Source organism: Lacerta agilis, chromosome 5 (genome assembly GCF_009819535.1).
Source record: "Lacerta agilis isolate rLacAgi1 chromosome 5, rLacAgi1.pri, whole genome shotgun sequence".
Taxonomy (NCBI): domain Eukaryota; kingdom Metazoa; phylum Chordata; class Lepidosauria; order Squamata; family Lacertidae; genus Lacerta; species Lacerta agilis.
Genome location: NC_046316.1, coordinates 58,532,522 through 58,560,062, shown reverse-complemented (window position 1 = coordinate 58,560,062; position 27,541 = coordinate 58,532,522). Strand labels below are relative to the sequence as shown.

Genomic DNA, 27,541 nt, shown 5'->3' with positions numbered 1-27,541 from the left:
TTACTCACCAAATATCCACCTTTTCAGAGACAGGTTCATTGCGAATCACCTCTGGGGCCATCCAAGCTACAGTCCCTGCAAAGGACATTTTTGTACTCTTATCGCTGAGTTCTTTAGAAGTACCAAAATCTGAAATTTTTACTGCATCATTGTGAGTAACTAATACACTGAAAAGAAAAAAGGGAAAAACGGGGAATAAAGTTTGAATGTAATTCCAACTCACAACTACAATTTAGGTCAAATCTCATTTTATGTCTTACACTCCCCACATGCTAAGAACTCACTTGGGTGACTTGAGGTCTCTGTGGATAATTTTATGAAGATGTAAATAGTTCATTCCACTAGCAATCCCTGTCGACCAGTCCACAAGCAGGCGAGGTGTGACCTTCCTACCTGCTCGCAACACTTCATACAGCTGTCCATGAGCACAGTACTCCATTATTATACAGTAGCACGGTGCCTGAGTACAAACTCCCCTAGCATAAAAAAGAACTATAGATTAAAAACAACATTTTAATAATGAGAACATGCAAGTGAAACAAAATGAAAAATGCTGCCCATTGCTAATTCTCCTGGACAGTAAAAGTACTTCTCACCTTTGAGACCAAATCACTCTTTCTTTTAATTTATTCATATTCATATTCTATCCTTCAAATAAATCCACATTATTTTCACTTTATGCACCAATAAATTGGTCAGATATGTCTCCCCAGAGCTATTTCATTCTAAACATTCTGTTTCATTCTAAAATTGAATTCATGAGGTAGCGTTGATTATTATTCAGGGTTTTGGGGCAGAATAAGGAGGATGAAATGCTGCTGAATTAGCTCATATTAAAACTCTTTCCACACATAACAATAAAGTTTTCACAAAGAAAGGAGTGGGAAATAAAATTTAAAAAAATGCTGCAATAATGGATTGGGAAAAACTCAGGCTTCCACAGAATACAAAGCATGTTATCCAACTACAGTCATACCCCCGCTTACGTATCCCTCTGGTTATGTAAACTTCGGGATATGTAAGCGACAAACCCGGAAGTATATTTCCGGGTTTTTGCCACACGTGCTTGCGCAGAAGCGGTCGGTCTGGTTGCGAAAACCTCGGGATCCAGCTGGACCTCCGGAATGGATCCCGTCCACAACCAGAGGTACCACTATACCATGACCAGTAGAAGATGGCTACAGTTTATACAATGGGCAAACAACTTCAGCAACACTATTCACTAAAAAAATAAAATCTTCATTTTACCAGCAACAGAAAACTTTTAAGTTTAAACACTATGTATGTGTTACTACCACCTACTGTACTTTTCTCCCATCCACCCAATATCATGCTTATAAAATGGCCACTTTCACATGATTGTATTTCAGCACAAGAAGTCAAGATATGATTGAGCCTCATATATCCGTAAACAGCAACTTTGTTTCTCCCTTCATATGAACTGGAAACAAGCCAGTAAGTTTCAGTTTGCTGCAGTTTCCATTTATATACTGGGAAACTATGGCTAATGGCTTAAAACAAGCAAGGATATGAAGCCTTGGTTTAAAGCTGGTTTAATATCTTGGTTTGTTTGGAAACTACAAAAGGAAGCAACTATTAAGTGACACTTGCCGGCTTGTTCACTCACCAATATCTGATCATCTGAGGATAGTCAATTAATATAAGTAGGCATGGCTAAATAAATTAATTAATCTTGAAGTTGAGATTTTCCAGCTAGAACTACTGTTTATAGAGGACAGAAGGAAACCATTTTAACCTAAACACAATTTAAGGTAAAGGTCAGAGGTAAAGGACTACTGGACAGTTAAGTTAAAGGCGACTATGGGGTGTAGCGCTCATCTCGTTTTTCAGGTCAAGGGAGCCAGTGTCTGTCCACAGACAGCTTTCCAGGTCAGGTGGCCAGCATGACTATACTGCTTCTGGCACAACAGGACACCGCAACGAGTGCCAGAGCGCACAGAAACGCCATTTACCTTCCCACCACAACAGTACCTATTTATCTACTTGCACTGGTGTGCTTTTGAACTGCTAAGTTGGCAGAAGCTGGGGCAGAGCAACGGGAGCTCACCCCGTCGTGGAGATTTGAACCACCAACCTTCCAATTGGCAAGCCCAAGAGGCTCAGTGGTTTAGACCACAGTGCCACCCACAATGCAGTTTAGCAGGACATGAAGACATATAGCATATGAGTAAAAAAAAAAACCAATTATTCTAGAGTCAAGATAATTATATTATGACCTACTTGAAAGCAATGATGTTGGGATGCTTCAGCTTCCTCAAGTGCTTGATATCCGTTTCACTCTGTTCTCTCACTTTCTTGATGGCCACCTCCTCTGCTCTGAATTTCCCTAAGAAAACAGCTCCCTGTGCTCCACTGCCCAACCACTGAAGTTCAGAAATCTCCTCAAAAGGAACTTCCCAGGTATCTGATAAGAAACAAGCATTGTTATTCGGACTGCTATAGCTACCTTTTGACAAGCCTCAGAGTAATCAACCAGTTAGTGCCTTTGTAGTCTGCTGCCCTGTTGAACTTTGCTAGCATGCAAAATGCTCACATCTATATAATACTTTATTTTAAAAGAAAAAAAGCACTAGTGCTTTCATTAGCTGTTAGGTTTCCCAGGAATTAACTAGGTGAGCATTCCCGTAATAAAAATACTGAGATAGGAGGACAAACACTGTATCTCTTCAACCTAAATATCCTAAATGTTCTACTTAAAGAGGTGCTTTGGACTGGAAGTGCTTCCAGATTAGAAGTCAGTAAAATAAGGGATATCTGACTCTGAAATTCCCTTTGATGCTCAGGGGTGATGCTACAAGGGGCACCAAACATTTGAGAGCACAAGTGATAGTCAACTTCAGCTCTGTACAAACAGGAAGGCACCATTCATTTAATCAAAGAAGTTCTGGGTATTCATTCCCACTATGCATGGAGCTCTTCCCCACAAGCACAGCTTTTCCATGCACAACAATTGCACATTTGTTTTGCTTTAATTATATTTTAAGGAGCTCAGACTGTTTCTTGATCTGGTTTGAGGATCCCTGCTTTAAAGATTATTAAGAGCAACTAAGAATATGATCTTGCCACACCTAGGAAGAGATTTTGCATGCAGTCATCCCCACACCACATCCCCCCTCCCATCCCAGGGTAGAAAAATAATACTCCAGATCAGGGGCATAGAGTAGGCAGTGCTGGGGGGCCATGGTCCTGGACACACAATTTATGTGGGGGCACAAACCATGCAAGCAACCCCAGTGCAGCCCAGCCTGGCGCTCCTCTCCACCCACCAAGGGCAGTGTCGGCCATTCAATGTCCCCATGCACAGGTGGGCAGGCGACTCAGCACGGCCCCACTTTGCTTTGCTCTGCTGGGGGTGGGGTCACGGCAGTGGCAAGTTCTGGCGCCTGCCCGGCACACCTACCCCAGGCATCGACAACCAATCCTACACCACTGCTCTAAATGTCCAATAAATGACCCAATACAAGAAGCAACACAGAATAGCAGAAATTGCTATTTGGTTTTGGGACTGCCTTATTTTTAGACATTATGAAAGGTGAGTGGCAGTGCTTTTTTCAGGGGGTACTCAAGGGTACATAGTATTGGCACCTCTTTTCTTTTTGTTAAAAAGTATGACACTTAGTGTTAACAACTTCATGGGGGGGAAAGCACTGTTGAGTCGGATATGAAACATTGATCCATAAATTCAAATAGATGAGATGGAGGCTACTGCAATTTAATGACACTCTGGAGGCTATACTTTTCCCTCCCTTATATTTGAGAACATTTTTAAAGCCACAAAAATACATGGTTTGACTTTTAAGGTTTACCTTGTTGCTGCAGCTTGTAGTCAGTGGAGTAAGCTTTCCCTATAATATTCCATACAGGCTTCAAACAACCAAAGAGTCCTTCAAGAAATCCACCATTTCCACTACTTGATCTGTTGAACTGGATCTTGATATCTTCTGTTCCATTGTTGGTCTCTCCAGGTATATTATCATTGGTGCCCTGATGAACAGTAGTTTCCAATTCATCCTGTTCTGTTAACTGTAGCACGCTGTTTTCAAATTGGTCCCTGGAATCCTCACTTACACTGGTCAATACTGTTGTGGCAACTGGACTGCTCATGTTCTCTGATGCATTGCTGTGAAGTAAGCCCTTGTCTCGTACATCTTCTATGATCTCAGATGAAGGATGGAGACCACTGGGTATATGTTCTCCATGCATCCCAGTGAAATCTTTATCTTCATTGAGGGTCTTGCTGATCACAGTCGTAGAGGAAGACCAGCTCAGGGGCTCCTGAGAACTGGTCATTGTACTGTGGGTGTGCATGGAGTTGACAGTCAAAGATATTGCTCTAACAAACACCAGTGCTCACTCCCAGTGTAGAAAGTGGCCACAACACCTGAAAAGGGAACCACAGAAAGGTTATGAGAATCATATATCTGATTACATTTGGAGACAAATATTTTAAATGAACAATAAAGTTCAAGATGACTGATGTAAACTACCTATTTGTTCTTCAGTTTAAGCCCAAGGATTCATTTCCTAACAAAAAGGCTATCCTGTCCCAAGGAACTTTTAATACAACAACAGAAGTAGCAACTGCTTGAAGTTACAACTGTTCTCCTCCCACAGTTGTGGTATCTCTCAGCAATATATTGCATCCTGGACTTTGCCCACCTGTCACATTAAGTCACCTGACATCGAAACCAAACTGGCTCATGTGACGAAACTATTGAAGTATTTACATAGCTTGCCACGAAAAATCCAAGCTGCAACAGGGCCATTCCATGCATTGTAAAACAACAATTTTATTAATGTAGAATTAGGTATTTAAAGTTAAACAAGACTGATATACTTTGTAAATGGATTTGTTATCATAATAACCATTCAAAAACAATTGTGCCCAATTGTAATGCAAATTTTTAACAAGTGTGCATTTAGGGGAAAACGATGGTAAGTTGTGTTGTATCTCTCTATATAAGGTGTGGGGAGCCTTGGACCCCCCAGATGTTGCTGAGATACAGCTCCCACCAGCGAGCACAGCCAATAGCCAGGGGTAGTGGGAGTTATAGTTCAACAATATCTGGAGGGCCAAAGGTTCCTCACACCTGTTTTATAAATAGGTAATTTCTATTGTATTTTTAATTTAAATGTATTTTATTATTATTATTATTATTATTATTATTATTATTATTATTACTCCACCCATCTGGGTAATATTTTGTTGGAAGCCGCCCCGAGTGGCTGGGGAAACCCAGCCAGATGGGCGGGGTAGAAATAATAAATTATTATTATTATTACTACTACTGTTTGATACTATGAGTTTGGACTTACTCAGGCATTATTGCAAGGACAAGTGTGAACTTCACCCATTTAAAGGTAAATATTACTGACAAAACTGAATTACTGAGGTACCAGGAATGATCTTCTGTTCAATTATCTGTTTTACTATTACTGAGTTGTTAGTCCCAGCTTAGAATAGTCTAACATAGAACACAGTCGTTTCTTAAGACAAGATAGGGTGAACTGAAGAACTGACAGCTATATATAAGCAGGCTGAAACTAACAGTGGAGAAAAAGCTGAACTTGAGTAAGCTGATCTTACAGGAGACTTGCATTTACTAGAATATGAACAATCCAGTTCCTCCAATTAAGTTTTACTATACAGGTATTGTTATACTGTAGCTGTCTTTCCATATTATGTAACACCCTTACAAAGTGGTTGAATCTATAGCAGTTGTTTGTGATTTATATTCAAAACAAGGGATAGAAACCTTATTTGCCTTATGCACTTATCTCTATAAACCAGGAGGCGAGTAACATTTTTTAAAAAAAAAGTTAAGACACGTTAAAAATATACAATTTTAATTTTACATCCCTGGGAAAAGGTCTTAAAGCATGTCTGGAATATGCAAACTTTGGAAGACAGAAAAGTTTCACAACCTGGAGCTGAACCACCACTGAGAGCACATCTATATGTGCCTTTCCTGCTCTAATTTGTCATAGTCGAAACAAAATAGAAAATTCTTTCCAGTAGCACCTTAGAGACCAACTGAGTTTGTTCTTGGTATGAGCTTTCGTGTGCATGCACACTTCTTCAGATACCTGAAGAAGTGTCTGAAGAAGTGTGCATGCACACGAAAGCTCATACCAAGAACAAACTCAGTTGGTCTCTACGGTGCTACTGGAAAGAATTTTCTATTTTGTTTCGACTATGGCAGACCAACACGGCTACCCACCTGTAACTGGAACTAATTTGTCGTGTTATGTTGCACTATTATGCTTCTGGGAGCCCCCCTTTTGCAGATACAACTTTTATTTTGTAATTCCGTCAAGCAAGAAGAAGAAAAAATGTTTACATCTTTGTTCTGGCATTGGAGAAACTGTACATGAATTGACAGAAGGGCTGAATTCTGCTCCTCTAGTCTGAAAAAAGATGTCTCAGATACAGGTGAAACTCGAAAAATTAGAATATTGTGGAAAGGTTCATTTCTTTCAGTAATTCAACTTAAAAGGTGAAACTAATGTATGCGATAGACTCATGACATGCAAAGCGAGATATTTCAAGCCTTTATTTGTTATAATTGTGATGATTATGGCGTACAGCTGATGAGAACCCCAAATTAACAATTTCAACTTTGGGGTTTTCATCAGCTGTACGCCATAATCATCACAATTATAACAAACAAAGGCTTGACATATCTCGCTTTGCATGTCATGAGTCTATCTCATATATTAAACTCCAGTAGCTAATGAAAACAATTGCTTACATAAATGGATTTTTCCACGATATTCTAATTTTTCGAGTTTCACCTGTAAGCTGTTCACACAAATAAAAGCTCAGTTTCAATTGCCCAAGAAAATCCAATCCAAACAAAATGTTGCCTTTATTCTGTAAACAATACATTTTATATGTATGATCTTCCCATGTGATATAAAAGATATTTTTAGCATTGTTTCCATTCAGAGCATTTTCATGTTCACAGTCCAATGGCTCTAGATTGCATAATCTAGTGTCACACAAAATAAATAAGGTTGCATAATGACTTCTGGTAATATCAAACACAGTATTCTTTAAAGTTAAGTTAGAAAAGGAAATGCACATTCATTATTATTATAGAAGTATCACTGAACTGATATTTACACTACAAGGTATAGTATGAAAATGAGAATCCACTATCACACATTTCATTAATCTATTTTTCCCTGAAGGGGTCCACTTTGCATTCTCTGTATAACCATTATGCAGGCAGAAAGAGCTCTCTTCAGCTCCTAGTGCTGTCACATTAAGATATGAAACCAATAAAAGTTCCTGGCAGAAGCTACTCAGAATACCTCTTTTTACATGCCTTCCATTTATATACACTGTACATTTTATTGTAGTAGCCTAAGTGGGATAGCATTTTCGTCATACAGCTTACAGAGTGTGACAAAAAAAACACATATCTTTTTAATTTCATAATGGAGTTGGGGAGTGGGGTAAAGAGAGTCGAGTAATTTTTAGCATGCCATTGGCTTTAATTTTTTTTTATACAAAAATGCATGTGAAAGTCACCCATCAAAACCTATTCACCACAAACTACCTCAAAAACAGAACTCTTTCAGAATATAACAAATAGGATATTTTGGCATTTTCTTTTCTGAAAGTGTGGCAGACCTGGTTAAATTAAACCCAGTTCCTTAATATTTCCAAAATGGAGAACTGTGGTTTAATGTGGTTTATTGACAATCTTAACTGAGGATCGAACCATTGCTTCAGAGCCTAGTTAGCCAACTGACATCAAACCCATTTGATGCCAGTTCCCTATTTGGCAATGGTCTTCCTAGTGCTGTTTCTCCAGAGAGAGACACCCACTTACAGAGGACAGAAGGAAGTTCTTGCCAGTCCCTTTTACACTGCAGCCCTCAGGACCCCCTGAAAATCTGTTATGAGGGTTGGTTGGACTTTCCAGAACAGATTTTTAGGGGGCACTGGGGACTGCAAGAAAGAGGGAGAAATCCGCAACAAATTGCTTTTCCCTCCTCCTCCAAAAGTCGACATCTCTCACCAGAACAAAAGTCTTTACAACAGGGCAACAACTGGATACAAACTTTTGGGTTTCTTTTATTTAGAATTCTGTTATAAACAGCATAAATACATAAGATATGGAATAGAGCTGGACAATGTATTGAAGTTCACATCGTGATAACAGTTTCATAATATTTGGCATGGCAATATATCGCAAATCACAGCATGGGTGTGTGTTATGTAAAAAATCGTGATATGGGAAGAACTGTAAAGCTGGTCATCTCTTCTCTCATGATTCCTGCTGCCCCTGTTGCTCTGTACTATAAAATATCAGTTGTATCAATACTTAAAGGAATGTAAAATACTTAAAGGTAAGTAAAATGCATCAGTTTTAGACCCCTAAGTAGTAGAAGTTGCTAGGACATTACCCCATTCACCTCTACATAATTACATCCACATTTCAGACATAGTGATATATCGGTATAGCACAATGTTTAGCAGATAATATATCACAATGTTGAAAACCATTTTATCACCCAGCCCTAATATGGAGATATATATGTACTGCAGACCCTCCAAGTGTCCCTATTTTCCAGGGACATCCCTGATTTAGAGAAGCCATCTTGGTTTCTGATTTGATCCCGGAATGTCCCACTTTTCCTTAAGCTGTCCCTATTTTCATTGGAGAAATGTTGGAGGGTATGGAGTTATCCGACCCCCAAGCTGTCTGAAGGCAATCCTATATAGGGAAGTTTTTTAATGTTTAATTCTGTTTTTATATGCTGTATTTTTCTGTCTATAAGACGCCCCCATGTATAAGACACCCCCTATTTGGGGGGGACTCAGATTTAAGAAAATGGGGGAGATGTATGTAAGGCACCCCCTAATTGTTGACATTATTTTTTTTAGGGAAAAACCTAGTCTTATACATGGAAAAATATGGTATATTGGAAGCTGCCCAGAGTGGCTGGGGCAACCCAGTAAGATGTGTGGGGTATAAATAGTAAAATTATCATTATGGAATGGGACGTCCCTATTTTCACAGGAGAAATGTTGAAGGTTATGGTAATGTAGTCTACCCTACCCCAGGTGGGAATTCCTAGACATGGAGGATACACACACATACAAACACCTATTCTTTGATGCCAAGGCAGAACCATCAAGCAATCATCTTCTCCTCACTACCACACATACAACTATCAAATAGCAATCCACACAACAGTATGGAAAATAGATGCCTGCCATAGTAAAATACTGTCTGAAGTCATCCTCCTCCTTTGGAAAGGTATTTATACATGTACTTATTCATCCATTCTCATTGCCTTTAAAAAGGACACTTTTTTCTATCCAAACCCTGATGCCTACCCCTGTAGTGCCAAAACCATCAAGTAGCAGGTGGTGTGAAAGGCCTCTTCCTGAAATCTTGGGAGAGTTGCCTGTCACTCACAGCAATATAATATTAGGCTAGATGGGCTCGGTATAAGGCAGCTTCCTATGTTCCTATCATGTGAGAGGGCTCAGATTTGGACACGTCAGCCTTGAACTTGAGCATTCTATAGTTAGGTGCTATGGGTAGTAAGAGACAGCCTATGGAGTAGGAAAGGGGAATTTAACCTCATAATGTGTATTCCCCCCCCCAAACCCCAACTCCAGGGAAAGTTAGTGTAATCTGATAAAGGCATGAGCAGTCTAATTTCCTTAGCTTCCCTCCCTCTTATCAGTCCCCCCACCCACGTGAAACTTATCAGGCTGTTGTTGTTTTTTCTTTCGTTCTGCCTTTTAATTTACAAGCTTATACTGTATACTTATAGGGAGCAACTCTCCAAGTATGAACTACAACAACCTTACTTTTGGAGTGGCCCCATTTTGATTCCAAACTGATGGCCACTTGGCTCCCCTACTCCCCAAAATTGCTATTAAAATCAATTACAGAATGTGCAACTGCACATGTGGAAATAGGGTACATGTGCAGTTGCTGAAGTTTTTGAAGCCTTAAAGCTTTGAGTGACACTTTAAATACCCTTAAGACAAATACTGTTTCTTTGGTCCTTAAGAGTTCCAAAGATGCAACAGAATTTTTGTATTTTGACTGGGACCACAAGCTGACCAATAAAATTAATTTTAATTGATGAAATAAGCCTTACATCTTACAAGTTTATAAACATGGTCAAATATTTCATTAATACCAACTCACTGAAAGCATATCTGCAAAACAATGGAAGAAGAGCTGGAAAAATCCTAGTCATTTGGTCAAATGTAATTTGAACAACTGGTGCTGTAATTTAGCAATTTCTGTATGCCATAATGGGCTGGTGGCTTAAAAAATTACCGGTATTCTGACATCTCAGAATTTTAAATGCTTTTTCCAGTTCCGATGATAAACATGAAATTTATCAGAAAAATATCACAAAAAGGGTAAACACTCTGAAGCTACTTTCTCTGCAGTAGTTGAGAATTATTAAAATGAACTTTAATACTTAAGGAATACTATTTAACTCTGCGCACAGGAGGAAACTGACCCTTCCTGTAGCAAGTATTAGTGCAAAAAAGAGAAAATCTGACCTCTGCTGACCACAAGAGACAGAAGAGATGCAATGCTCTTTGTCAATAATCCATTTCAAGAGATTAACAAGATGCCAAGCTTCACTTTTTGGAATTAATTAACATACAAACCACAAATCAAAGCTGCACTAGCCTTATTACAATCTGAAAAGCTAGCCACACATTTAAAAATCTACTATTCAGCAGTTGTTGTAATATTAAATGCCTATAAATAAGCATAAAGGTCCCCCCCAATCAATTAAGAATGGATTTAAGTTTATTGTATAAGAATGGAAATTTGTCATTCAGTTTCTATTGCTTTGAAACATAGAGGCATGTGAACCCAGAGAGGAAGTAACAAAGTAAGTAAGTAACAAAGACGACCAGGTATCAAGGGGGTGGATGTCATTGTCCCAGTGGAGAGAAACGGTAAGATGCACTCCGCCCCCAACATGGAAACCAGGGTTGTGGGGTGGTTTTTTGTTTCTGTTTTTTACTTTTTTTGCTTTGTTACTCTCATTTTTTGTTGTTGTTACACTTGTCTTTTATTCTAGGCACAATGTCAAAAATAGAGCTTTACATGTATTTCCAAATTCAGCAATAAACTCAGGAAAACACTATGTCGTAACTTAGGATGGGAGCATTAAAAATGAAGTGGAGCCAGAACTATTAGGCCCAAGGCATTTGCCTGACATTTGTTTTTGTCACTTCTGGTACTTCTTTTTTCAGGCAATTTCTGAAAGGGCAAGATTCAAGGGTAAGATGCATTTCCATTCCATATGAACTCTCACTGATTTCTCTAGCAAGCAGTACAATCAAACCCCAGTAAGGATAATCTCAGTAAACAGTAAATCATTGGGACTAAATGTATAATTATTATTTTTATGCTAAAAAAAGCCATTTTCATTTCTACGGAAGGATTTAATCATTAAACTTCTCATTAATACCTAAATTGTTCCCAAATCCAGTCAAAATATATTGACAAACATGTTAAGTTTTATTAAAAAGCTGCACCACCACTGAAGATTACATTTTCACAAGGAGGTGGGGGGAGAGAGAAGCCTCCTGTTTTAAGATCAGTTGCAATTTTTCTCCTTGCTATTTGCAATCTCTGCCTTTTCAGACAGCCACAGAAATGCATTCCCTCCCGTTTTAAAAAGAGGAAAGGACCATTACACAACCTCCAGAACAGCAAATGAAACATGTCTATGTTTGCTCTACAAATAATAATAATAATAATAATAATAATATTTATTATTTGTACCCCGCCCATCTGGCTGGATTTCCCCAGCCACTCTGGGCGGCTTCCAACAGAAACCAAATACAACAATATCAAACATTAAAAACTTCCCTACAAAGAAGTAAATGGTCAGAAACAGAAATATTCTTGGCTTTAATATGGTGTCTTTCAGCATTTTTTCCAGTCCACTCACACCCCAAATGCACCATCCATCTGCTCCTCTGAAATAAATGGCAGGAAGGTAACATCGGTCATTTTGCAAATGCAGCCCTTTGAAGGAAGACAGATTTTGTTAATATACTTACAGCGGTGAGTAATTTCTACAGTCCTGCTCCATTTTCATGCGTTATGATGTGGATGGCAGAAAAACGAAACCCGAACCCGATCTGCAAAATACAGCAAGGAAATTCCACCCACACAATCCTGCAACCCCGCTGCAAAGGAGAACACAGACACTACTGACGTCACAGATTCATGAATGGATGTATACGGGGCTGTTTTAGGTTTCAGAATACAGCCTGCTGTGATGTGTGCTCTGAAAAAGGAGGGGGGAAGAGAAGAGGAGAGTCAGGTGGGACAGCCAATCAGAATCAGGCAACAACAGCCTGCCTTTCTTCAGAGGAATCTCATCACAGAGCAGGCAGATGCTACCAATCAAACCCCTGCGACACAGCATCAAAGGGTTATGATACAGACCCTGCCAGCTGGGAGGGGTGTGGGGCAAGTGGGACTGGATGATAATGAAAACAATGCTGATACGTGAGGTGAATATTAGAACAGCATGTAGAAAAGCTGAAAAACAGAAAAGCTCTCTCCCTTCATTATATGATGAGTGCATACAATATCACAGCAAAGCCAGCCATCTGAATAGATCTTGCATGACAAATCTATCAAATATCTGATATCTGCTATAGGAAACTAGTACATTTATTAACCAGAGACCTACATTACTTCAAGCATACACCATGACACTAAGAGTTGGATCCAGACTTAATTGTGCTTAGAGAAGGCCCACTGAAATCAATGGGATTTGAGTTACTGTAACAAACCCCATTGGTTTCAGGGGGAGCTACTCTAAGCATAACTAAGTCTGTATCCAATCCCAAGTTAATAACTAAACATTTTGCTCAGATGTGAGGAGTATATAAAAGGAAAATAATATAGGACTGCATCCATAATAAAGGGAACACAGTAAACAATAAATATAGAGAAACCTAGAAATTGGTTTTGAAAATGGCAGCTCCTTCCAAAGGAGAACAACATTTGAAGTGTTAGGTGCAATTTTAAAGAACTGTATGACATTGGTTGTTATTGTTATTGATATTTATATCCCACCTTTCCTCCAGAATTGTAGAGTTAATGTTGGTACAGACCCTAACATTTCACATGTTGTATGTGGAAAAAGTAAGCTACTGTAATTCTCACATTATTTCCATTCTAAATCTAAGGTTCATTCTGGTACCTGATCATTGTTCGAGGCACAGCAACATCCCATCCCCTCTCTTCAAGCTGTGCATTGATTTGCTCTTCAAGGTAGATAAACCAAGCTGACACTCAGTGCAGCTTCAAAGAGCAAGAGTAAGACATTCCAACACTGGATTCTTCTATCTGAAAATAGCCAAATAAAACAAGACTAATAAGATTTTTAAAAATAAAGTATTGGCTTGAATTGCACCAGGCTCTGCATTTACTTTTCACATGGTCTTCCAAAGAGAATTGAATCCAAGGGATTCCCTAAATACAAAAATATGAAATTCAACAGAATATAAACATAATGTTTACATTATATAAGATTCTATATACTGTAAACTAGTAAATATATTTTAAGAAACTTGTCCTCGTGCAGCTATGTGAAATGTACCAGCTCAGTGTCTCACTGGCTCTATTCAAACATAATTCCAAGACATAGTTTGGAACCACGCAACAAAACTTGGGATCATACACTCCCTCCTCCCTCAAATTCCTTCCTATACTTCCTAGTTCTGTCAAAAATAGTGTATACATAGTGTGTACAGAAGAAGGAAAGAGCAAGAAAAGGGGGTACACAAACTCAAGGCTTGCTCATGAAACACCAATTAGTAGTACCATATACACCCGAGTATAAGCCGACCCGAATATAAACCGAGGCACCCAAATTTCCTACAAAAACCTGGGAAAGCTTATTGACTCGAGTATAAGCCAGTTCACCTTTGCTGCTGTGGAGGAGGAGGAGGAATGAGCAGCCCGAAAGCAGCCCTTTGGACTGCTCCTTCCTCTTCCTCCTTTGCCAAGTTTGCATTTATGCGAGCAGTTCAGGAATGGAACAAGCTGCCTGGGGAGAGTAAAGAACCGCCGTTCTTGTACGCTTCTTAAGGAATGGTTAACTGGGGAGAGTGGGTGGCGGCACGAGCGGAGAGAAGGGGCTTCTTTCTCGCCGCCCCCACCGCCCGCCTCACTCGAGTATAAGCCGAGGGCAGCTTTTTCAGCACAAAAAAATGTGCTTGAAAAACTAGGCTTATACTCAAGTATATAAGTACATCTGAACTGAACCAATATCTTTATGACTCCCAAATCATCACTATATTTTGATTTGAGGACTTATACTCCCAGTTTGCATGTGATGCTAAGCCAAACCATGACTTAGTAGGAACATGCAAGTTCCCAGAGAGCAGACTGTGGCTGCTTTGCTGCTCCCCTGATCTTGCTGCAACCCAGTTCATGGTTTATCTGGAGCACAAAAAGTATAAGCCCAGGTTCCAAGAATATGCTACATGAAATCATTGCAGAAGCAAAGCAACCACAATCTGCCTTTGGGGAGCCTGTGCACTTGTGCTAATCCATGGTTTAGGTCTACCTACATTACATGTGAACCAAATCATAATCAGATTCTTGAAAATGCAGTGTCAGGTTTCAGCTCTGCCATCACCTCTGGAGAAACCCAGGTCAATTTATAAAGAGGTCCATCTGTACACACTAACTTCTTCTTGTATTTCACCAATCTAGGGAATTATTTAAAACATGACTCCTGCTTTAGGCTCCATCAATGAATTTATCAACTGTACTGACAAAATCAAAACACGTAGGACTCTACAGTGGTACCTTGGGTTACAAACTTAATTCATTCCGGAGGTCTGTTCTTAACCCAAAACCGTTCTTAACCTGAGGCGCACTTTCACTAATGCGGCCTCCTGCTGCTGCCACCGTGCAATTTCTGTTCTCATCCTGGGGCAAAGTTTGTAACCCAAGGTACTACTTCCAGGTTAGCGGAGTTTGTAACCTGAAGCATTTGTAACCCGAGGTACCACTGTATTTGACATCAGAGGAATGCTGCAACTCTGGAATGATAAGGTACATTCCAAAGAGCAACCTTCTTTCTAGTGGTTAGGCAATCCTTAATATTTGAGTCTGTAAAATCCCATGTTCTGACTACAGAATTAAAAAAAAAAGTTATCAGAACTTATCAAAAGAGTGTATTTTCCAGCAAATACAATATTTCAAAATGAATTCCCTTAAAAGATAGTAAATTGTGCTCAAACAAAAACAGATCCACCCATGCAAATGTTTAACAAATGTATAGAAAATTGAAACTCAATGACATATAGAGAGAAAAACAATTAGGTGACAGGTGAATCAGTTTGCTTTCATTCCAGTTGGAGAGGTGTGTACTTTACAAGCGCAAGAGTTAAGATATATTAAATTAGGAATAAAGTATTTGATTATTTGAACTAAGGAAGTAAAATATAACTGAGAATAAGAATATCATATACAAGTATGTTGAACAAGGAAAACTATATTCACAGTGCGGGGGATTTCGGAATGGTTCATTATAAACAGTGCTTTTTTTTCTTTAAAAAAAATGTTTAGGGATACTCTCATTTTCCTACTCATATTGAAATACTGCCCCTCAAAAAGGCCAAACTTAGACTCACAAAATGTTTAGGGGAAGGGCTCCAGTGGCGCAATCGGTTAGCGTGCGGTACTTATACAAAATGTTTAGGGGTATGTGTACCCCAGCATCCCCCCAGAAAAAGGCCACTGATTATAAATATAAATGTTCATAAATAATATGACTGAAAAGTTCTATAAAACAGTTGTCCAACCACTGGGAAGAAAAAAATTCAACAGCTTTATAAAACATTTGCTAATTTTTCAAGAGAATAAAAATTTAAAGCTTGTACTGCCAATATTTATTCTTTCTACTATGGTCCCATTGCTAGTTATGGCAGATTGAATTATCAGAGTGCATGAGACACTTTTCTCACTCAAAACAGACAATAGGAAAACCCACTCAGTCACCTCTTCCACCCTCCATAGAAGTCATTATGTGTATTTACAGATTAGTTTAATGTGCATCATTTGCTAGCAGGAACTGGATCTCACTCTAAATAAATCTATTGAGCTAAAAACTAAGTATTTTAATTTAAAATACTCACTTTAAACTGCATTGGACTACATAAAACAATGCAAAACTTTTGTTGCAGTGGATCTCTTCAGTGTGTAAACTTTGTCCCCATCAAGGCTGACTGATATAACATCTGTACACATTTACTCTAGCCCATAAGCCTTGGGGAGTTTCTGTCCAACTCAGCAAGGTGGGAGGGTTTGTTATTTTAACTGCTGGTTGATAAGGGCTTATCTCTAAGTACTCAAAAGGTTGAATTCAACACACTTAAGAGACAGATCAAAGAACACAAGGTAAGCCCAGGAATTTTACTTCCTTATGTGACAGCTTTCGGTTCTTTTCTCTGCTCAGGGCTTGTATTGCAGCATTTAGGCTCCACCATGCTACCCACACAATTCATAGCCATAGTTTGCTTGGGTTTGGACAGGCGCATGGAGGGAGTCAGCTGCAGGCAAGCCCCACCCATGATATACCGCCCATGGGTCAAGGCGTATCACACTCTGGCTCCCAAACCAGTCCTGGGCAATGTATTGATGCATCACCCAGGCTTAGCATAGAGTTTAGTTAGCAACCAATGACACATTTCTTAAGGAAAAAAAGATTACACTATGGATTTTGCTTGAATCCAGCGTACAGAATGCACACGCACACCTGCCTCACAACTCTTTTCTCCTTACAAATCATTTTACTGGTTTCTTAAAATGGTCTAGACAAACATAAGTGAAGAGAGAACTATTAGTCATGGTAATTTTCATGTTCAAGTGGCAATATACTTTGCGGTATGCTGGTGACACGCAACAGACAAAAGCCATTATCATCAAGACCTGTGTGTGTGCTTCCAAAGGCATCTGGCCAGCCACTGTTGGAAACATAATGCTGGACTTTGGTCTTCACCAGCAAGTAAACTCTTAATCTGAAAATCTATTGATAAGCATTTCTAAGTATACTGTATTTAAATTTGTCTGTTCTACTAGAAATGTTCCCCATGTAGGTTAACAGCCCAATTACAGGCATGTTTACTCAGAATTCCCACTGAATAGTATCAAACTTGTGTCCTGTGACACAAGTGAATATGAGAGAGGGAAGCAAATTTTAAAAGTAGCGGATAGTCTCATCACAGCACCTAACTCAAGGGTAGGGAAGCTTTGGCCATCATCCCAAACCAAGCAACTATCCTGGTTCACAGGCAGAAAACTGAAACTAGGTCACTCCTCCCTCACTTTTGAGAGCTAAGCCATGGTTTGGTGAGTTACATTTGAACCTGGGCTTGCATGTTACATTCGAAATTGAGCTTGTGATTTGCCTTACTCCCAAAAAACCAAGTGCTGTAACCAAGGCACATTCTTGATGTACCACTCCTTGTCTGTTTGGGTGGGGCAAATTACAACCCCAGGTTTGGACACAAAACTAAGCCAAACCATGACTTAGCTCCTGAGTGACAGAGGTGTGGACAAGCTGCAAATTTCTGTCTGCAAATGCTTGCTTGTTTTATGGTAAGTCATATTTTGCTTGGGTTTGGACAGGACACTAAGCTGTGATAAAAACAGAAGCAAAAGTCACCCCAGAGTAGTACAGTGGTACCTCAGGTTACAAACACCTCGGGTTACAAACACTTCGGGTTACAGACTTCGCTAACCCAGAAGTAGTACCTTGGGTTAAGAACTTTACCTCAGGATGAGAACAGAAATCGTGTGCTGGCGGCACAGCGGCAGGCCCCATTAGCTAAAGTGGTACCTCAGGTTAAGAATGGTTTCAGGTCGGAGTTGGCATAGGGTGTGATTGTTCATTTGTGGTTGGCTGTGGTGGTCTACAAACAACGCTGACACCAAACCCTACATATATTAAAATAGAAACATCATCACCCCATCCCACCCATCTCTCCATCCCGCTCACCTCTTCCCCCCTTTTTCTTCCTAATGTCTCAACGAAATTGATTTGTAAAAATGTTACATGGAAAAAATACGAGAGAGACATTACACTACCTTTGTAAATCAAGAAAATCTTTAATAAAAAATACTTTTTTAAAAAAGAATGGTTTCAGGTTAAGAACAGACCTCCGGAATGAATTAAGTTCGTAACCAGAGGTACCACTGTAGAGGAAAAGGTGAAGATGACATGTCTGAGGCTCATTCACGTAATATTGTACTAAACTAAGGTTTAGCAGTTCAAACACAGCCGATGATATTAATGTTGCCAATACAAACTGGGAACCTGTGTTCAGCAGTTGAAAATGTTACTATGTATAGTTTCCCCACCACCACCACCACCACCACAGATCTATAGTGGGAGAAGTGAATTTGCCAAATTCTCTCTTCTAGCCAATTATTTGAGGCATAGTTGGCCTTTCATTTTCACAATCTAGTAACCTTAATTGTGACTGCCACAGTCTAAGTAACTCTGCGTTTTGATCTGTGCTTCATTTTGCAACTTTCCTTTTTTATATATAAATCCCTGTTTATATAACCTCTTTATATAACTATGAACTAGAGCACACTGTGGCAGCTAGAGCTACAGTTGCCTAAAGGTAATATGTAATTCTTGCTTCTATTGCAGCTATTCAAGGCACAGAAGCTCTATGCCATATGGAACCTGGCAATCCTACTAGAAAACTAGACTATGGAAGAATTTCAGCTATAATTCCATCTTCTTTCTAAATTGGAGCCTGAAGCAACATACACTGGAATCACGCTAGCAAAGGCCTACAAGAAAAAGGTGGCAGACCATTGGAGAGGTTAGAAACTTATCCACAAAAAGTTAATGTGCAATAGCCTATTAGTTTTCTAAAAAAATTCCTATCACTGAAGTTTCAGCCCAGTTTATTGCTGGGGAAGAAGCCTGAAAACCCACACATATAGTGATACTCTTAACAGCTGTAATACTTCTTGACTTAACTGGGGCAAAGGAAATTGTGAAAAGCCAGTTCTATATTAACAATCCTGGGTGCTGAGAAATCCTACTTGCAGAATAAACTACTTTAACATTCCTTTCAAATGCATGCTTTGTCATAATTTTTGCGGAACACAGTTCTCTGTTCTGTTCTGTTCAGTAACACAAACATGTATAGGAGAAACAGCAGCTATACATTTTAAATTACCATTTACAGTTGCTTTACAGCTCTGATTCACATGTATAAGACGGACTAGACGCATTTGATGAATACTGGCCATATCTGGAGAATGGTCCACAGTTTCATATACTACTTTTGATTTATGATACATGGCCAACCTCATGACCACATACACTTCCTTTGCCTGTTCTCACCTTACACACCAACTTCAGCACAGAGATTGTAGTTTATATTAAGTCAGAGTTCCCCAGTAAATCCAAACTGGAGTACTCTGGCTTAAACTTGGTAAACAAATCAGAATAACAAGATAGGAACCAACAGAAAAATCATTGAAATCTCAAGCCTTCTTTTAGTCAACTCAGCAAATGGTTCAGCATTCAAATACAGTATGTCAAATTCTGAGCCATTTCAATAAAAATATGGCAACAGTATCCATTAAAATATACACCTTAACCCTAAACATCTTTATCAGGAAGGATTGCAGGTGAAAAGCTGTCAAGCTACAGTTTTACTAGAAGCAAATTAATGCATACAGTAATAGTATTGGTTTAAACTTTAACCTGAGATGCACTTAATATTATGTTCTGGATACCTGTTATCATTCGAAAGCATATTGACTTACAGTTTTACAACAGCAAGGGTACTTGTCAAGTCACATTTAGCAGAATATTTTCTATTAATCCAAACAACTGTTCCTCACATTCCACATTATACATTTTGGCTATAGAAACCCTGGCTATTGTAATTAGAACCAACCACTAAGTGAAGATGAAGATTCCCCTTTTACCTATAAGAGTTTTTATTATTAAATATACCACATATGGTGGGGGGGAGGGAGTCCTACAAAATGTTAATTCTATGTTGTGGAGCTAGACAATGGCCTGATTTACACATAACAAAAAGCCATAATTTTGTTAGTTTATGCTTTATTTAAACTATGCCTTGTTTGAACATGTGAACCTAACCCAGCAGACTAAGCATGGTTCTTTTCTACCAACAAACCATTATGTGAATCCATAGTTTATTTTTGGCATATGAACCATGACCTGTTTTAACTCAACCCCAAATACTAACTATGCTTCAAATGCGTGAAACAAGAGGAACTAGAAAACAAACCAAGCTTTGGAAAAGCAGAGCATAATATGCTTGTTAAGATGATTTACTGAACAAAACATGGCTTAGCTATAAATGTGAACACAACCATAAAGATATTTCAATGCTGTAACATTTTGACCAATTTTCTGTCAGTTATATATCACTATCCCTATCATGTCTAATATGCATTAGTTCTTATGTGTACAAGCAGCAACCAATTTGTGGGAGGGTTACATTCCATGTTGGCAGGGCCTGCATAGGGCCACCCTGCCTCTTTTTGTGATGTTTTGGGGTCACTTCTGGGTTTGGATCAATGCACACGTGTGCCTAAAATGGTCACTGCCTGCCAGACCTTTCCCCAAAACTTACTTTGTTCAAATACAGCATTCAACTTACGATGTCTTTTGCAACGACTAGCTAGTTCAAAACAGATCATTTTATGCTTTACTTTAACAATATGGATGTAACCAAGCAAAATCATTCTTAAATATTTTCATAGCTTTAAAGCTAACAGTAAAGGTATGATTCTGCCAAAGTTAAGCACTTTAACTCCACATATAAATGGGACCTGAAAATCCTTAAAATGATTTACACCCTCATGATGTACACAGATTACATAATTTTAGAATTTTTCAGTACATTTTCTATAGTTGATTGAGAAGAATAGAACTATATCCGTCTACAAAGTGCATGTCTCTGTTGGGGATAAGCCCAAAATTCTCACATTATTTGATAGAATAACCCTGTTAGATGTTTGGGATTAGACTTGTGCAAGCCTTATCACAATTATAAAATAAACTATGAAATGAATGGTCAGAAAATTAAAGATAATCTTAAAAGTGGAACCATATATGGTTGTTAGAAGGTTTAATTTGGATGGCATATTAGGAGCATTTCCCCCAAACAACAAAAATTAAGGTATGATTATTACTGATAAATTCATAACATAGGAAGAGTGCAGGTTGAAAACATGGGGCTGGGTATTGCTATTGTTAGAAACTTTCAGTATTTTTAGATCCAGTCATTTAGTTGTGTAAAAATTAGGAATGGGAAGATGGTTCAGAAAAATAATAAAAACTCAGTGGAAGAGAGCACAAGGAAGAACAATAAAATGCTGTCCCAAATGTATTACTTAGATTAAAAGCTAGAGATAAAAAGAAATACATATAAATAGCAATGAACTATCAACTTGGAGTAAAAAATAAACTTCAATAAAGCAATTTTCTTTCTGTATTGAGGGAACATAAACTATTGAATCTAATCTTAGCATGTTAAATAAAATATTTTATCAAATGTATTAATTATTAATTATTGTTATCAACTCAAATTTACCCACCCTTCATCACACAGTCATAGGGCTGATCTTAACACCCAAGAGGGTCTGTAGGGAATGAGACAGTCTCAGATATTCAAATACTGAAAATGTCAAACAGATCACACATACATTTTTCCATCTTTAGTGGAGATTTCAATATATTCAACGCTATTGGATATAGGTGATAGAGTATAATTCTAATGATATGATAACTTTAATAGTGAATCATTTGGAAGGAATCTATTAACGGACAACTGAGTTACAACAAAATCTTGTAGCAACTATACCGCCTGTTCTTCCCTGGCACTAGAAATCTGGATCAGCATCAACAATGATGGAATGGATGATGAAGGTTCTGAACAGAAATGGGTAAAGTACATTGAAGGAATGGACCAGCAGTGCCAGGGGATTCAGTGGAGAAACTGACTGTTTATTTCTTATTGGAATTTTCAGTACATTTTTATAAGACAAGAGCGATTTTCTTGCAAAAACTTGATAAAAATTGGGGGGGGGGAGATAAAATATAGCTTGAGATACAATGTAAAGAGAGGCCTATTTAGAGCACAAAGGTATCAAAGAGAGACCAGAAAATATATACAGGTATTTAACTTTCATTGGAGAAAAACAAAAAGGACTGTAAACACAATACTATGTATCAGTGGTTTTATTTCAGGACCTGAAATTTAATGCAAAAGATGGTTTCCTATGATTCTTAGAAAAATGTTAAAAACTAATGTCTAGTTGTCGTACTTAAGACAAGTTTTGGAATGTAAGAGTGTAGCCTAAAAACTTTGAAACTTAAATGGGATTAGTCAAATATGTGAAAGTTAAGAGTCCTTTCAGCTATACAAGCAATCCAAAACCAATTTCCTCACTTCATTCCTTTCCTTCTTTGACCTCTGCCTGCCCTGACCTTGCCAAAAAAAAATTGGAAGCCCAATTTGGAAGCAGATTTATGAAAAATGTATGAAGACTCATCATATCTACAGTTAATTCCTGCAGATCATGGAGCTTTTCCAGCCATGTTCTGAAACTTATTTTTTCTTTTTTTAACTTAACATCTAGTCTTAGGAAATCTTGCTCACTGTTTTGAGAAATTTTAGTTAATCCTAATAATGTTGTTGCAGGATGCTTTCTAATGGCCCAGGATTGCTACCTGCAATTTCTTCCACAAAACATAATGGCTGTTAAAACCTACAAATAAATATTTAAACGATATCAACAGAGGAAAGCTTATGTTCCTAACATAAAGAAGCCTTTATCAGCAAGTCCTTTTGGGTGACACCAACTAAATGTCAATGTGATTTCTCTCTCTCTCTCTTGATAGTTTCAGTTACAGGTGGGTAGCCGTGTTGGTCTGCCATAGTCGAAACAAAATAGAAAATTCTTTTCAGTAGCACCTTAGAGACCAACTGTGTTTGTTCTTGGTATGAGCTTTCGTGTGCATGCACACTTCTTGATAGTTTGTTTGTTAACTTGACAGGATTCCGTCTCTAAAACTCCAGACAGAGCAAAAATAACTACTTACTGTAGTCAAATTGTGGATTCCAGAAGAAGGGTAACAATTCACGACTCATTTTTGGAAGCTTTAATTATCCATGCATTCTTGCTGATTGGGTCTGTTTGACGCTATCCCCAAAAATCTGAATTTTAGTGCCCTGGGGAAAAAATTCAAACAGTTAATCAAACATATGCACATTTTGTGATTTATGGCATTTACAAAAGAGATCACACTATGTAAATAAACTATGTTTGTTTCCTGCCAAATTCTAGGGAATGTTCTTGTTGGATATATAGAGGGAAAACTTCATTTAAGGTGCAGATCTTAGGCATAAGATTAGGACAACTTAAAAAATACTACAAGAAACAAATGCAAAATTGAGTAAATCCTGCTTTGAGTGCACAGCATGGGGGGATTTAACTCTGCACTATTACATGAACCTGAGCTTATTTGCTCAACACTGCATAAAAATATTAAATAAAATCATGATGAAATGTAACATTTCTTGAGAAGTGGGTTTTAACTGTTCCAAATAGAGTTTATTCTCATCTTCTCAGTTCGGGCTTCTGAAAGGTTTATAGAGTAAGTGCATTTGTCCAAACTTTGTTGAAACCAATTTGATTATAAACAATAATGTGATTTAATATTGTTTTTGACACTTCCCTTTAATTGCTTTTGTTTTTATTTTAAATCCACTTTAGAAGAAAATTATTTTTTAAAATAGTATATAAAATAACAATAATAAAATAAATAATAATAAAATAAACTTAACTATTCCAGAAGGTTGTACCACTATGGGGCACTGGTACATTAATGGGGTTTACTTCCTGATAAATTAGTGTAAGACTGAAGAACTCATTCTTTTTTTGAAGCAAAAATAACATCACAGTAACATTAAAATATTATTATCAACTTTTAAAAGTTGGACTATGGACATCAAATCTGGCATTTTCACTAATGCATACTATTTTTTACATTTTGTTTATTTAGATGTTTATTCTCTCAGAGTTACAAAGGTCATAAAATAAGATAATTGTAAAACAGGTTAAAAATCAAATCTAAGATTTACAATAATAACTATCTAAAAACAACTGATTTCAAAATCAGCAGTAAAATAGCAGCAATGCTTAAACATTATAACATTAAGAACCTAGACAGACTAATATCATTATCACTTAAAAGCAGAAGAAAACTAAACCAGTCAATGAGAAAAACACACATCCCACGGGAGGGAATTCTGTAACAATGCAGTCAGCAATTGAGAAAGTCTCCTATCTGCTTCTCTCTCCATAGGACAAGTTCATTTAAGCTGGTGGTACAAAAAGGGCACAGACTGTAAAACCTTTAGACAAATTTGTATCTACTAAATGCTCTCTGTTTTATAATAAACACTCTATTCAGTACCTGATTCTGGGTTCGCTTGCTATTTCCCCACTTAGGTAATTGCTGTGCAAGACAGCAACCCTGTGGTGGGCCACAAATCTGGGGGAAATATCTTGATAAGCATGCTTTCATTGATGGCAGGTGTTTTCATGTATGTTTGCATGTAACATGTGAATAGGACACCATGAGCAAATACCTAAGCCTAAAAGATATGGCAGGAAACAAATTTAAATTTCAATAAACTTATTTGTTGTAACATATCTTACTAGGAACTCTTTCTAGAATGTAAATCCTTCAACCCCTTTTATTGCACCCCCCCACCCCGTGCATCAAACATGAATAGGAAGGTCACAGAGGAGCTCTCTTGATGATGCAAAAATTAGCTCTGCAACTCACTTCCAAGTTACAACCATGTATTATTTAATTTATATCCTACTTATCTGGCACTGCTCTACTTTACAAATGGAAAACCAGCTGCAACATTTAATCAATTAAAAGCTTAATCAGTTAAAAGCTTGCTTTTTTCAGAGCTGTTGTTTTAATGTATATGCAAATTTAACAAATGCATTATTCCACTCATTAATCAACTAAGAGTTATTTAATCACATGACAGCCCTAAACAAATCCTCGTTTTTGGTATTACAAGTAGTTAATACATTACAGATTGTAGCAGCATACTTAAAACAATGTGCACAATCAAGCACAAGAGTGTTCTGAAAGAAAATTCAGAACATGAGCTAGTCTAAATCTGGAACCATGTTAAATCATTTGACTAGGCAAGGACAACATCTCACACATCCCAAAAAAATCTGCATAAAAATATGGCATTTGATTTGGCCCTAAGTACAGGTAACAATTATAAAATATGTAGCCTACACTTATCTACAATCCTTCTGTCAAAGCCATTGAGATGATTTGAAATCACTAACAACAATAGGACTGCCTTGCTGAGCACTCACATAAAGGAGATTATGTCAGTCAATTACATACAACACGTTAGAAGGAAGAACTTGAAACACTTAAACTATAAGATCATATTTAGCTATTAGACAGTTGTACAGAAACATGTTGCAAAAATTAAGACTGTTGATTTAACAGAAGCTAACAGCACAGACTCATGCTGTTATTTCCACTGTATTCCATGGGGCTTATGAACAGGCATGTTACAAAATTTGTGCATATTTACTGAGAAGCAAGTCCTCTGAGTTCAATAGAATTTACTCTCTGGGAAGTGCATTTAGGATTACATACAGCAGGCATAGGCAAACGCGGCCCTCCAGATGTTTTGGACTACAGCTCCCATCATCCCTAGCTAACAGGACCAGTGGTCAGGGATGATGGGAGTTGTAGTCCCAAAACATCCGGAGGGCCAAGTTTGCCTATGCCTGGATTACAGCCTAAAACGGCAATTTCCCCTCTCTGATTCCTGGGAGAGTTAGGATGGTGGTCAGGGATGATGGGAGTTGTAGTCCCAAAACATCTGGAAGGCCAAATTTGCCTATGCCTGGATTACAGCCTGGATTACTCTGCAACAGGGCATTGCAAGGTGTGGGCCATAGATGGTATCCACTGGTATCCAACTCTACAATTCTATGATTCTATCAAGGATCACACATGTGTGGTTTCCTAACGCATCTTTACCAAAAGAACCGTGATTCACTTGACCTGGGGAAGTGGTAAAACATATGTTTGGCACACAGAAGGTCCCAGGTTCAATCACAAACACCTCTAGCGAGGGATGAGAAATCCACTGTCTGAAAGACTAAGGAGCTGCTGCCAATCAGTGCAAACAATACAGAACAAGATGGGCCAACGGTCTGACCCAGTGTAAGGCACCTTCGTATGATCCTAATCGATGGAAAGCAGAATGGAGTGTGCAGCTGGTGGTGAAGAACATCCAGCCACGTGAAATGGTGGGAAGGGGTTTCAGGGAGTGATTTTTGGGGAATCAGAACAGGGTTGTAACAAGCGCGTCCCTGTTTCCATCTGCCAAATATCGAGGAAGAGGATACGCCTGGTGGCGCGGATGTGCAGATTGCGTGCACCAAAGACAACAGCGCTGAGCTGCGGTCCTGCCCGCACCACGTAGCCAGGAATCCGTGTCAAGAGGTGAGGAAAATCCCCTCAGCCAGCAGGGAAAAGGAACCGGCAGGACCCCCTGCCAAAAGCAGCGCCCTCTCACAAGGAAATGCTGCGAGAAACTCCCGCCGGCCAAACCACGGAGATGCCTCCGCGCACCTAACCGCCGCCACACCGGGAAACCGCGGCCAGAGCCAAGGACGCGCGTCCCCCCAAATAGCTCGCTCGCCTCACAACACCCCGTTACTCACCGCCCAACCGCCGTCCTGAAGCCAGTAGCGGCCATTGGTCCTCCTCCCACCTGCCGGGCCATCAACAGTGCGTCACTTCCAGCATCACCTGACACTAAAGCAAACGCTCTTTGCCTCCAACCTTGTGTTTTGGGTACTCGACTTCCGGCTCCACGACGCCTCCGGAAGCTGCGCAGTGCTTGGAAGTCTTACATAAAGGCGTTTAAATGGGGATGCAGCTTAAAGCGTGTTCAGCCTAAATCGCTTTTAATGCCAATGTGAACTCTGAAAGGCCAGCGGCTTGCGGCTATTCCAAGTACCGATTTCTCCCTCCTGCTTCCTATTCCGCAGTAAACCAACCAAGACAGCGCTCTCATATAGATAAATAGCGCCGGAGGGGTTCGACGGCAGCTGCAGCAGAGATGGAAGCTGGATTTCTATAGACGCTTACCTAGGAGTAAGCCTTAATGAACCTAAGTGGACTTACTTCTGAGTACGTAGATGCACACAGGATTGCACTTTGATCAACTAATTCACACCCGTAGGAAACAACTCCTAGGAGACGAAGTTCCTTCAGCCCTCCCAATAAAATATTTGAGGGGAACACCCCCCCCCCCCGTTGATGGGCATTGCCATTCAAAGTGTCATGTGATCGATTTTTATTTTTATTTTTTCACACCTAAGTGAAAAAGCTGCTT

General features: G+C 38.8%; 1 protein-coding gene across 2 annotated transcripts in view; it reads right to left on the bottom strand.

Annotated features, from left to right (window-relative positions):
- MAP3K13 (mitogen-activated protein kinase kinase kinase 13) overlaps positions 1 to 26,991 on the bottom strand; it is a 38,954-nt gene extending 11,963 nt beyond the window's left edge. The window contains exons 1-8 of one of the 2 annotated variants that reach the window (XM_033150075.1): positions 26,865 to 26,991; positions 23,179 to 23,308; positions 13,255 to 13,400; positions 12,098 to 12,327; positions 3,828 to 4,402; positions 2,242 to 2,425; positions 285 to 476; positions 9 to 167 (exon numbers count right to left, since the gene is read on the bottom strand). In XM_033150075.1, the coding sequence (XP_033005966.1) occupies positions 9 to 167; positions 285 to 476; positions 2,242 to 2,425; positions 3,828 to 4,329 (1,037 nt within the window). In that variant the 5' untranslated portion in view covers positions 4,330 to 4,402; positions 12,098 to 12,327; positions 13,255 to 13,400; positions 23,179 to 23,308; positions 26,865 to 26,991. The remainder of the gene's footprint in view (positions 1 to 8; positions 168 to 284; positions 477 to 2,241; positions 2,426 to 3,827; positions 4,403 to 12,097; positions 12,328 to 13,254; positions 13,401 to 23,178; positions 23,309 to 26,864) is intronic. The other variant, XM_033150076.1, reaches the window with a different exon arrangement.
- Between the last annotated feature and the right edge of the window lie 550 nt (positions 26,992 to 27,541).